This window comes from Gavia stellata, chromosome 2, assembly GCF_030936135.1.
Source record: "Gavia stellata isolate bGavSte3 chromosome 2, bGavSte3.hap2, whole genome shotgun sequence".
Lineage (NCBI taxonomy): Eukaryota > Metazoa > Chordata > Aves > Gaviiformes > Gaviidae > Gavia > Gavia stellata.
This window is the reverse complement of record NC_082595.1, coordinates 49,374,999-49,387,978: the sequence shown is the minus strand read 5'-3', so window position 1 is coordinate 49,387,978 and position 12,980 is coordinate 49,374,999. Positions and strand designations below refer to the sequence as shown.

Below are 12,980 nucleotides of genomic sequence, written 5' to 3'. Positions count from 1 at the left end.
ATACAAAATAAAATTCTGGCAAAACTTTCATATGCTATTAAGTATTTTACCTACATAAAGCTTCTAGTAATATTTTAGCCATTTCATATCAACAATCACTTTAAGCAATCACAATGATTCAACAGTATCTGCTTGGCAAATGGAAAAAAGGTTTATAAGAAAATTTTGTATCCAGTAAATGAAATGCACAGGGTTATAGGATTTCAGATCCAAAAGTGGTTCCACCATGGCTTGTAAAACACACCCTTGTAAGTCTGCAGCTGGGAGTAGCTATGTTTAAAGTAGCAATTGCAACAGAATTTCCTACAGTAAGAAAAGCATTTCCTAGCATTCTGAAGAGGAATATTGGAAGAGGAATAGGAAAAAGTATACAGCACTATTTAAAAGCACCTATTTAACTTAAAAGCCCCCAATCCAGCGGAATGTATCACACAGGTCATCAGAAAAATGACTGTCTACATTACAGGATCATGTTCTCCACTAATATGACTATTAATAAACTAAACGCCAAACCTATCATGCAGTGGGCCATATGGATCTGACTTGAAATGGCTATAAAAGCAAAACTGAAGAAAAGTAACCTTAAACATTTTAAAATTCAACTGAACTTTAATGGATTTTTTTTACATTATTTACTAATTGGATGTAATGAAAAGAATATTAGTAACTCTGATGGAGAATTACCACACAACCCACTCATAAATAACATGATAATGCCACATGCTTGTCAGTATAACTTTTATATATATATTGTATATATACTCCATAACATCAGAATAATTATGCTGTGTTAGATCAAAGATCCATCCTCGCTTTTTTCCAACAGTAACCTGTAGCAGATAAGCTGCATAAGTTTAGAGCAATCTTTCTCCTATGGGCCCTTCCACTTTCATCACTCAACAGTTTATGAACTTCTTCAGCATCGGCTGGCAGTAACACCGGTTCATTGGGCCAATAGCTTTTGCTGAATCTCTCCTTTATGAATTTGCCCAAAATCTCTGTGAACCCATGTACACTTCTGGCCTTCACAGCACTCTGTATATGTAACTCCAGTGCATGTCCCCACTTCAGATATAAGAAACAGTTTTTTTTCCAATACTGTTCATGATTTTGTATATTTCTGTCACAAGTTTCCTCTCACTCATCTCCACTTGCACAACCTGCAAAGCTGAGCTCTAGCCAATTTAATCTTGTTATATGGAAGCTCTTCAATAGCTCTTGGCATTTGCATTACTCTTGTTTGAACTACTTCTCATTTTACCGTATTCTTTTTCAGAAGGGGTGTCCAGAACTAATTACAGTGCTGAATATATGGGCTCATCCTGGATTTCCTAAGTAGAAACATACAAGCATCCCTCCTCGTATTCAGTTTGGAATGGATCTTATTTATGGTTTCCTAAAAACTATTCAGCTACAGTTTTGTTTCTAATAAGAAATAAAATTAAGTGCTTTTTTGCCTTTTTAAATTTTTTTTTCAACTATGGCATACACAGTATAAAAAAATTGGCTTCCTGTTCATTTGTAAGTTTTCTTTGGGAAAAACTTAAGAGAAACTTAAGACAATTCTATGAACTTACTCAATGAAAAAGAGGCTTTAAAAATACTGCAAATTTCTTATACATATGATAGATAAAATTACAAAATATCAGTACCTCTTCTGACAGTTTTTGGATAAAAATTTTGTATTGCAGGCATGATCAAGTGAAAAATTTCAGCCTGCAGAGACATTACAGCATCACCTTGTACTTGGCCAAAAACATTGACAAAATTGGCAATTTTTTAACAAGAGTCCTCAGTACTTAATAAATTACGACCCTCTCGTTTTTCATCTTCAGGTAGAAGTGGTAGTGAGTTACTACAGAACTCTTCTTTTCCCTATCTGCACTAAAACCCAGAAGCCTAGCATGGTATTTCAGAATCTACCAAAATGAAGATGACCTGGAGGACAGATTCTTAAAAGACTAACAATGGTAGCATAAAAACTACGCTCCACTTTGGCATCCAGCTTTGCCTCTAGGTCTCTGTTGCAGAGAAAAGGACAAATTTTCAGCTTCTTCCACTTGATGGCTTAGACAGTATCATGCTTATGTGTTCACTAAAAAGGTTGCATATTTTTTCTGAAAAGCAGTGGCTTTAAATTCTGTTCTGTTTTCATGTAACAAGATATATTTTGCATCTCAACTGAATTCTAAAAGGAGACTACCTGGAAGGACTACACAGTATAGTATTTGATGTATACTATACCTAAGCATCACATATGACCATACTTTACAGTCATACAGCTTAATGATGGAAGTTCGGTACATCTGATGGAATCCAAGGTATAAGCTTCTGGATTCTCTCACAGTACCTACTCCCTTAACGAATTCTGGCATAGTGATAAATACAAAGGACAAAAAAAATTCAAACAGTTGTAAGTAGTCCTGTGTATAGGAAAGAATACTTTTACATGCTAGTTGTCTAAGTATGTCAAGGAATGTCAAGGTCAACAGGAAGGGTGTCTTCAAGTACATCGGAGGCAAAAGGAAAACTAGAGAAAATGTGGGCCCACTGTTGAATGAGACAGGTGCCATGGTGATAGATGATGCAGAGAAGGCAGAGTTACTGAATGCCTTCTTTGCTTCAGTCTTTACTGCTCTGGCCAGCCCTCAGGAGTCCCAGACTTTGAAGGTAACAGAGAAAGTCTGGAAGAAGGAAGACTTTCCCTTGGTTGAGAAGGATCAAGTTAGAGACCAATTAAGTAAACCGGACATGCGCAAGTCCGTGGGTCCTGTTGGGATGCACCCGCGAGTACTGAGGGAGCTGGAAGAAGTCATTGCTGGGCCACTCTCCATCATCTTTGAAAGGTCCTGGAGAAAAGGCAAGGTGCCTGAGGACTGGAGGAAAGCCAATGTCACTCCAATCTTCAAAAAGGGCAAGCAGGAAGACCCAGGAAACTACAGGCCAGTCAGCCTCACCTCCATCCCTGGAAAGATGATGGAAGAGCTCGTTCCGGGCGTCACCTCAAAGCATCGGGAGGAAAAGAAGGTTATCAGAAGTAGTCAACATGGATTCACCAAGGGGAAGTCATGTCTGACCAATCTGATAGCCCTCTACAGTGGCATGACTGGATGGATAGATGAGGAAAGGGCAGTGGATGTTGTCTACCTTGACTTCAGCAAGGCTTTCGACACCATCTCCCACATCATCGTCATAGGCAAGCTTAAGGAAGTGTGGGTTAGATGAATGGACAGGGGGGTGGATTGAAAACTGGTTGATAAATAGAGCTCAGAGGGCTGTGATTAGTGGCACAGAGTCTAGTTGGAGGTCTGTAACAAGTGGTGTTCCCCAGGGGTCAGTACTGGGTCCAGTCCTGTTCAATATATTCATCAATGACCTGGATGAAGGCATAGAGTGTGCCCTCAGCAAGTCTGCTGATGACACAAAACTGGGAGGAGTGGCGGACACACCGGAAGGCTGCACTGCCATTCAGCGTGACCTGGACAGGCTGGAGAGTTGGGCAGAGAGAAACCATATGAAATTCAACGAAGGCAAGTGTAGGGTACTGCACCTGGGGCGGAATAACCCTATACATCAGTACAGGTTAGGGGCTGACCTGCTGGAGAGCAGCTCTGTGAAAAGGGACCTGGGAGTCCCGGTGGACAACAGGATGACCATGAGCCAGCAATGTGCCCTCATGGCCAATGGCATCCTGGGGTACACCAAGAAGAGTGCGGCAAGCAGGTCGAGGGAGGTTATCCTCCCCCTCTACTCTGCCCTGGTGAGGCCGCATGTGGAGTACTGTGTTCAGTTCTGGGCTCCACAGTTCAAGGACAGGGAATTGCTGGAGAGGGTACAGCAAAGGGCTACAAAGATGATTAGGGGCCTAGAACATCCTTCCTATGAGGAAAGGCTGAGGGACTTGGGTCTTTCTAGTCTGGAGAAGAGAAGACTGAGGGGGGATCTTATCAATGCTTATAAATATTTAAGGAGTGGGTGCCAGGAGGATGGGGCCAGTCTTTTTTCAGTGGTGCCCAGTGACAGCACAAGAGATAACAGGCACAAATGTGATCACAGAAAGTTCCATCTAAACATGAGGAGGAACTTCTTTACTTTGAGGGTGGTAGAGCACTGGAACAAGCTGCCCAGAGAGGTTGTGGAGTCTCCTTCTCTGGAGATATTCAAAACTCACCTGGACGCATTCCTGTGCAACCTGCTGCAGGTGAACCTGCTCTGGCAGGGGGATCGGACTAGATGGTCTCCAGAGGTCCCTTCCAACCCCTATCATTCTGTGATTCTGTAATACTGCCCTTAAAACCCTCCAAGTATCAGAATTTTGGTAACCACTGTGATAACCCCTTTTAAGAACACTTTTCAAAATATATCGCAAAGTAAAGACTGGAAAAGCCAAACATACTTTTAATTAATTTAGAAGTAGTCACATATTAAGAGACGAGACAGCCAACATATAATTGATTCCAGAACTAGTACTATAGTCTCTTTATAGATGCTGTCCTTAAGCACTACAAAGGTTTTTTTCCTCCTTCGAATTATAGCATGAAAGCTTTGACATCTAAAAATCACAATTTCAGAGCTAGGATATTACACCTTTAAAAGACACCCTTCTCCCCACATCTACATAACATATATCACCCGGTTGTTATGCAAATTTATAAACAGGTATTCTGATTGCTAGATGGAAGTGAAATTTTAAATACATAAATAGTAACACTGAATGAAAAGCACTTATGAATTCTTTCGATGACTAGAGATGGTTTAAGTGTTCTCCTATCAAAAACTTCTGTGACTAGAAACATACATTAACATTACTTCCTTGAGGCAGGGATAAATAATAATTGCTGCCAAGATTCACTATACTGTAATTTCTCTGTGTGGTAAAGAAGCCAATTCTGCATTCTGGTTTCATAGAGAAATTCATATTTACCTTTTGTAAAAAAAAACATCCTAGCTTTTGTGAATTACTACAGCTTTAGCTCAATATTCAACTCTTGGTTCTAATTACACATTTTCTAGGCTAATGGTAATGTTGCAGAGAAGAAGAAAAGAAACTTCCTGTATCATTTATTAAGGTTCCTGTTCAGGTAGCAAAAAACAACAACAACAAAAAAGCATTGTTTCTAAAGAGACCTGGGAAGGAGGCACTGGTCACAACACAAAAAAATCCAAGCTCATACAGGATCAGAATATTCTCTCTTTCTGACTATCTTAAACCAAATTTTAATGTATTCACATCACATTTTCAAATCAGATATCTAAGTTGCAGACCTCTAAACTTTGCACTTTCAATTTCATTTTATATCCATTAGTTACTGCTGTTAAGTTCACACACATTGAACCCAGAGACCCCTGTGTTGGCAGATCTCCAGTCTGGAGGTTCCAGCACCTTTGTCTCATGAAAGATAACCCCAGGCATCAGCTCAGGCCAGGTTTACTGTCTACAAGGTATACTTCCGCCATGCTTGTCCCAACACGGTAAGCCCTATGCGTCTGTGACAAGGCACTGGCATGGAAACATGACCAAAAGACCAGTAAAAAGCCTACATAGTTTCCAGTTCCCTGTTATTTTTCTTGTGAGACAAATACATACAAGATAACACCTGCGTTCTCATCTGGATTTTCATATTCTAACCCTAACACAACACAGTGCAGCCTGCCTCCCTACATGTGGCTTCATAAAGACTCCTTTCTCTGTTTTCATTTGCCTGTACCCTGGTGTATTAGCACATTCTTATGTATGTGGCTGAGTGGCAACTTTTATGAGGCCTACTTTGACAAATGCTTTAGGAAAGCATTTTATGTGAGTACGCATTCTAGCATTCTAACAAGCCTTCCAGCAAAGCCTGCACTTACATACATGGATCATTTTTCACATGAAAACAGGAGTTGTACACATGTGAATGCATATGCATCCAAAACTGTAATTCCCAATTACAAATTAGTAGAAATTTTAAGTTTTAGTGTTGATATATTATACTCTGGGGCTGTCCAGAATCTCTGATAATGCAGGCAGGCAATACTGCACCCACATGCAAGAAATGATCCTATCCCTACTTGGAAAGGAGGGATCACTGATCCCCTGAGTCTCACGTTGGATCACCGAAAAGATGAGTATCAAGTGTCCTTTCAATGAAGGGAAATCTCCCCCCAATATCTCAGTGGTTCATAAAGCCCTGCAAGGAAGTGCTCTCAGTTTTTATAACCACCACTGCTCTGTGATGGACATCAGACTGGATGTGGACTCTTTCAACCACCATACTATTTGGAAACCCACATGGTGAGAAGACTCAGATGACCTTTCTGACATCTCCCATATATAGGGTCCATGGGTAGAGGGTTTGGAGGATGCTGTCCAAAACCTTGATCATGACTCTGCTCACAGTGGACTTACGACAAACTGGTCATTGAGCAATGGGAGTCGAGGGTTACAAAACTCCAGTAGCTGAAAGTTATTCTCTCAAACACAGTTGTAGGCGTATCTATTTCACCTAGCTACATGGTTCCATGGAACCACTACATGGTTCTGCTAAGCCAGATTTGCCTCCCACAGCCCAGAATACCTGGCTAATCAGGGACTAAACAGTTGCAGTGATAAAGACTCCCAGAAATTCATTTTATCCCTGTCTTTTTCCTCAGATGACGAGACATCCAGATGAGTAAAATTAATTTCTCCTGGAATGTCTTCCCAGATACAAGGTTACATGCTCCACTCTCTCCATATTGTGTCTCTCTCTGACTGATAAACAGCTTCAAGGCACCAGGGCTCACTTGTAGATGAGCAGGAACAAAATAAGCGGAGAACAGAAACAAGGCTTGCTTCCTTATCTGAGGCCACATGTAATTGTAGAGGCAGCAGCAACATGCTACCATTATCCATGCGAGCTACAGTGTGGTATTTCATAAAGGAGTCCACTGGGAACTCACAGTCCAGAAAGCAAACGACTGTGGCATAGCTTTCTTTTGGATAGTTTCAAAGTACAGGCCTAATGGGGATGCCACACCAGGGAATCAGACTAAATCTAATCCAAAGCAAAACCCCTAAAGTTTGATGAGAGTAGCTACAGGATCCTCAGCAACAACTGCTTTCACCTACTCATCTGCTTCTTTTCTGCTTCACTGCTTATTAATGCAGACAAAGTCTAAAACTACAAAAAAACCTACATGGACTCAAAAAGTACTTAAAAATGAAAAATAGTAAGTGCAAACCCAAATGCAGTTCATTTCATTGTGAGGAGTAATTATAACTGCACAGCGCTATTCAGGAATATTCTGCATTCTTGCTGCATGCAAAATTCTCTCAAGTTGGGGAATGTCACTTAATGAAATTTATTGCCAATTACAAAAGCTTTAATTACTGATTTGGGTATTGAGAAACAAGACAAACAGTCAAACAAACACCTAAAGAAAACACTTTTCCTCCCTCTTTGTCTCAACTTCACTTCAAACACCTCTCTCTCCTCCTTCTTAGTCCCTAGTCTCCTTGCTTTTGCCATTATGTTACACTCAGTCCCTTTGGTAAGGCGATAGGTGGTGCAGGAGAGTGGGGTTAGTGCATAATGGCTTGCTCTTTTTGCCTCTCCTTGTTTCTTACTCTTTTCACAACTGCCTTAGTGTGGGTCCTCCACCAGCCGAAATCCCCTCAGGGATTGTACCTGTCCAGCATAAATTCCTCCATGGGTTGCTGTCCCTTCAGAGCTGTACCTCCTCCTGTGTTTCCTTTTGTGTGTCCTCACACATCTCCTCCTGTATTTCCCTTCATGCCTAGTCTGTTATGTCCCCCTGTATCTCCATTTGTGCATCATTTTGTGTCTCGTGCATCACCTCTGTGCCTCCTTCTGTGTCTTCTTTTGTGCCTCTTCACATCCCTCCTCCTGTATCTCCACTTGTGCCTCCTGACATGTTTTCCTTTGTTTTTCTTCCTCTGCTCTGGTGTCTGCTGTCCCTAGTAGCTACCAATCTTTCTTAAATATGTTTTCACGGAGGTGCCATATGCTCTTCTGTTTGGTTCCAATTTCAGTTGTGCAGTGGGTCCGTATTGTCCTTTGCAAAGTTGTCTGAAAACAGCTGTGCCCAGCACAGGGCAGTCAATGATCTCCTCCCACACAGGTCAGCCCTGCAGCCCCCCCGCTATGAAATCCTTGCCATTTAGGCCACATACAATTCTAAAGGTGAACAGTAAAAAAGAAAAAGAAAAAAAAAAAGAATTTTCTAAAGCTCAGCTGTAATGGAGTAAATCACATATGAATGGCAATGGGCATTGACAGAAAACATCCCTTGTCATCAATACTTGATAAACAAAAATAACTTAGTTTTATGCAATTAATCTCTTCTGAAGAGCTACTTACAGGTCCATTATTACTAGTGAGAGATGTATTCATTTCTGAAGAAAAGACCCCAAGACTACATATATATGTTTTGTTACATATACTAGTCCCAGAATAGGAACTTCGGCTGAGAAGACTATATACTTCTGGTAATTAATGAAATTTGACTTACCATAACAGAATCAAGTTTTTGTTTCACCTTCTGCATTCTCACTGATGCTCTAGCAACACTGACAAACTGATCTGCCGGAGACATCACTGAACTTTTTTGCATAGGAACTTCAGAAAAACTGCTAAAGAATTGTGGTCCTCTTGGTGCAGCTGTGGTAAGCGATGAACTGAGATCTTTTACGAGTTCAGCTTCCTGTTGTGCAACTGTAGGAATAAGAAGTATTAATGTGTCAGCTGAAGCCTTACAATGCCATGGGAAAAAAAATAATTGGATGATCAGCGTTATTTTGCCAGCCACATCTTCAGTGAAACACCATCAGAATCTGTACTAACAGTGCTATAGAAAAAACCTAAAAATGACATGAAATTTTCCCCATACTACCCCATTTCCCCCTAAGTCTTCCTAATCACAATGTCTCCTTTCTGTTATCTGTGTTCAGTAACCTCTCACACAGAACTGGTATTTTTGTATTGCTTATAAACAATAGTGTTCTCCACGCAGAAATATTGGGGGCGGGGGGGAGCAAGAGAAAGGAATGTTTTCAGAGGCAAGAAAGTTATACATCTGAGTTCAAGTCAGCTATTTTACTAGGTACATTTCACATTTTTTCCAGCCTAGTTCAAGTGAGCTTATTACATCTGAGTAAAATTTCAGAAGTTGCTAGACATATATACAGGCACAGGAGGCATTCTTAGGACGTAGCCTGGTCTAGAATAGGATACTTTTGATGAAAGTTGTTTAAGTGACAGTGAGCACAATCTGTTCGACTTTTGCAATTTTTTGTACTGTGGTCTCAAGCCAACAAAGTTTAAAAGAATTCTTTATGAAAGTTTTGTCCAGGGTATTCATAAAACTGTTGGTGTATGTAAAACACATACTGTTGGAGTCTTAAAACTGTGTCAGTGACTAAAATTAGTATTACTATATGATTAACTCTTTCAACACCAAGGCAGTAAGACTATCTTCTGAAAGCAAAGTGTGTGCTTTTAACCAAAAAAGGAACAAAAAGTTAGCAACAGACAATGTAGAAAAGACCACAACCTATGCAAAATCTTACTGTCATTGGTGACTTAGTTAAGCAGTCAGATGATACAAATAACTACCAGTGTGATATCTGCGTGATCTTTAAATATACCCACCCCCCATATATATATTAAACTACCCTATTAGCTTTTTAAAGACTCACTGTCTGCTGAATAGTCAAAAATTTTAAAGAAATCCTTCACTCAAAAAATTTTCCATTGCTCTCTACAATGCAGATACCTTACTGGGTTGAAGTTTAGCACTGAATATTGATTGTGAAGTCATTCCAGTTTATTTTCCTGTAAAAGCCAACCAGTTCAACAGACAAATAACCTAAACTGTGAAATTCGATATGAGTAATCTCATTAGTACATGTTCTTTAAAAAGCTAATGTAAAAAGACAGGATTAGATTTACAAATCTATGTTCACTGCAAATGTAATTAAAAAAAAAATCTGTTACAGATACGCAAAATTTATTGCCTAATTCGTATTAACATTATCTGCTGTCTAGATTCAACATGACATCTGGAACTATGTCCTTAATTGAAACAATGACACTGCTAAAGCTAACCACAAAAATACAACATCAGAAAAGCCTGTAAAGGACAGTCTGAATTTTATTTTGTATATCAAAAATTCAAAGCTAGCATTTATCACTATCTTCTCTTTACTATAACATGGGGAATAAACTTATCTCTCACATAATCACACCACAGACATAACAACTGTTTATTACAACAATCTATACTCTCTCATATTAATTCATTTCTATATAGCTCCTTAATATTATTTTGTAACATAGCCAGCACAAAATAATGAGATTTCTATTAGCTATTCATTAATTTTCAGAACGATAGTATTCTCTGGCTCCACAATCCACCTTGATACTGAAAAGGGGCTTTTAAATATTTATATGATGCTGCTTATATATGATAAAGTGCTGTAAGAATCACACAGGATGACATACAATAATACATTTAAACTTGAGGTTGCAAGGGACCTCTGGTGATTGGCTAGGCCAAAGCAGGATCACCTAGAGCAGGTTGCTCAGGGTCATGTCCAGTTGGGTTTTGAAGTCTCCCAGGATAAATGTATGTATTATCATCAAACGACTGTTTTCTTTTTCCTTCAGAAAAAGTACAAATACTAGCAAATCACTTCTGAAAATAAAATATTAACAGGTGTGTATCAAGAAAATTTGTACTGTACCTTTATAATCATAAATGTATACAAGTATTGGCTGGTTTTGACCAAAGGCACAAAATGACACCATGTGTTCATGTGGATGAAAGGCAACATCACGAAGTGGAGATGTGAAGGAGAGTTCAGAATATATGGCCACCTGATCTCCTACAGAAGTGAAATATGTTTATTAATACCATGGAAACATATTTGATACAGCAAAATAACAGTTGGTTAAAGCTTGTATTACTACAGTGCAGTGACTGCCACAGTAAATAAATATTCTTCAGTCCATTTCCTCATTGAAAAGTAATATCTGGCATAAGACAAAAAATATTGCATGCTTTTAAGTTATTCAATAAGTCAAAAAAGTTAGTGCTGTTGCAACAGCTGCAGGAAACCCCAGCGGATGCATCAGGTTAGCTGAGTTCTGTTGTTCTGATAAGCAAGTTCTGGAAAGGTGGCGTTCCACAGTATTTGTTTGTGCTTGCATTTTGCCAGAGATAGCTATCTTAGTTGTGGATTTCAGTTATATAATACTGACAACAGGAGTGAAAGTTGAGCACAAAATTACTAAAAAAAAAAAAATTAGGTCTTCAACTGATGGCATTACGAATGGAAGTACAGAGTGTAAGCAAAAGTCAAAGCCTGGTGAAAACGTATGACTAACAAAATATCTCCCTCCTTTTATTCCTTTTTTAAAGTTATCAGACAAATTATGTAGTGGCATAGCTCTAAGCTAATATAGTTGAAAACATGGTAAGAAATTCAAAACAGAACTGTTGGTTAGCTGCCAGTTTTAAAATATTTATGTTTTCCTTTTTAAAAATTATTTAGATAATAATTGGAGACAGAACATAATGTCATCAAAACCAAAAAGTGTATTCTGCTACCTTCTACTGTTATTTTTGTCCCTTTTACCTCACTGTACAATGAAGATGACAAACTCCTTATCTTACATTTGCTTAACACTTTTCCAGAAAAATTTTGGTAGATATTTTGAAACTACTTCGTTTGAGGACAAATTCCTGAAGAAACCTTATATTCCAAAGGCCAGAAACATTCAGAGTCTCTGATCACCCTTGGGAAACAGATGAAGTGGTTCTTAACAAAAGCCTAATTCCCAAATCCAAAAAACGCAACAGAAAGACTGATTTGACTTAAAACATTTTTGTGCATTCTGTTTTAAGACCCTCATCCACATGTGAAAAATTGCAGTACACAAAAAGCTGAACTTAAGGTGCTCCAATCCTGCTGCATATTACAAATGCTACCTCTGCCTATTAATTTCCTCTAGAGAATTAAATCTTAGAGATTAATTATAGCTATTAAAAAGGTGGAGCTAAGGCTTCAGTATTTAAGAACTTATTACTGACATTTTAATCCATATCAAAAGTGTTTCAATAAAACTTACAAAACTCTTCCCCCCTCAGTTTTGACAGCCTGGCTTAAGGCCATAAAATAATTAGTTACCTGTTTCTGGATTCCAAACATAAGCCTTTCCATCTTCACTTCCAGAAAATAGGAACGTACCACATGGTGTTAAGGTGCTGTGAATCTTTTCTCTGTAATTTGTGGCTCCTATGTATTTCTTTGTAGCCAAGCTAAAGATAAAGCATAGTTTGCAAATGTAACAGATACTTTCGGAACACACAATCTAACTTCTTATGTGTCAGTCCCCGTCTCTATTCCTCAGAAAAATCAATACCCCTTGCATCCCAAATAGATATGCAAGCACCCACCTTTTGCAGAGGGCAGTGTTTACCCTTTCTTTTCCCTGGCTTTCATAATGCACCTGAACTTACAGATGAAAGTGTACATCCTTGTCTTTCAGTAGAAAATGGAAATACTCAGATCTAGAGAACAGATATAGATGTAGTAATTTGCATTTTCTTGATCCTGGGCTTTGCAAAAAATGGGGAAATTGGCACTATTACTTTAAGCTCTGCCAAAAAAGTTTTCATGATGCTTCCTGAGCTTGATTACATCCCAGTAGTGCTTAAATTTATCCAGCAGCTCTCTTTAGCTCTTCAGACTAATGTCTCCTTGGTTAGAAAACCAGCAGTGGAATCAACAAATTTCAGACATCAATGTTGATTTACTATTAACATTAGTATTTTTAATATTATTGTGCTACTTAGGTATCTCAATCTTTTTTCAGTGAAACACTACTTGTCAGCATGGTAATAATGACCTACTAATAAACTACTGTCAAACAGTTTGTAGGCATAAAGTAAGAAAGAATCTGCAAGAGGATTTAAAAAAACATAAGCCAGCTTAT

General features: G+C 38.8%; 1 protein-coding gene across 2 annotated transcripts in view; it reads right to left on the bottom strand.

The window, feature by feature from the left end:
• AHI1 (Abelson helper integration site 1) overlaps positions 1-12,980 on the bottom strand; it is a 104,011-nt gene that overhangs the window by 61,405 nt on the left and 29,626 nt on the right. For both annotated transcript variants that reach the window (XM_059833031.1, XM_059833024.1), the window contains 3 exons: positions 12,173-12,303; positions 10,727-10,867; positions 8,494-8,696 (listed from right to left, as the gene is read on the bottom strand). In XM_059833031.1, the coding sequence (XP_059689014.1) occupies positions 8,494-8,696; positions 10,727-10,867; positions 12,173-12,303 (475 nt within the window). The remainder of the gene's footprint in view (positions 1-8,493; positions 8,697-10,726; positions 10,868-12,172; positions 12,304-12,980) is intronic.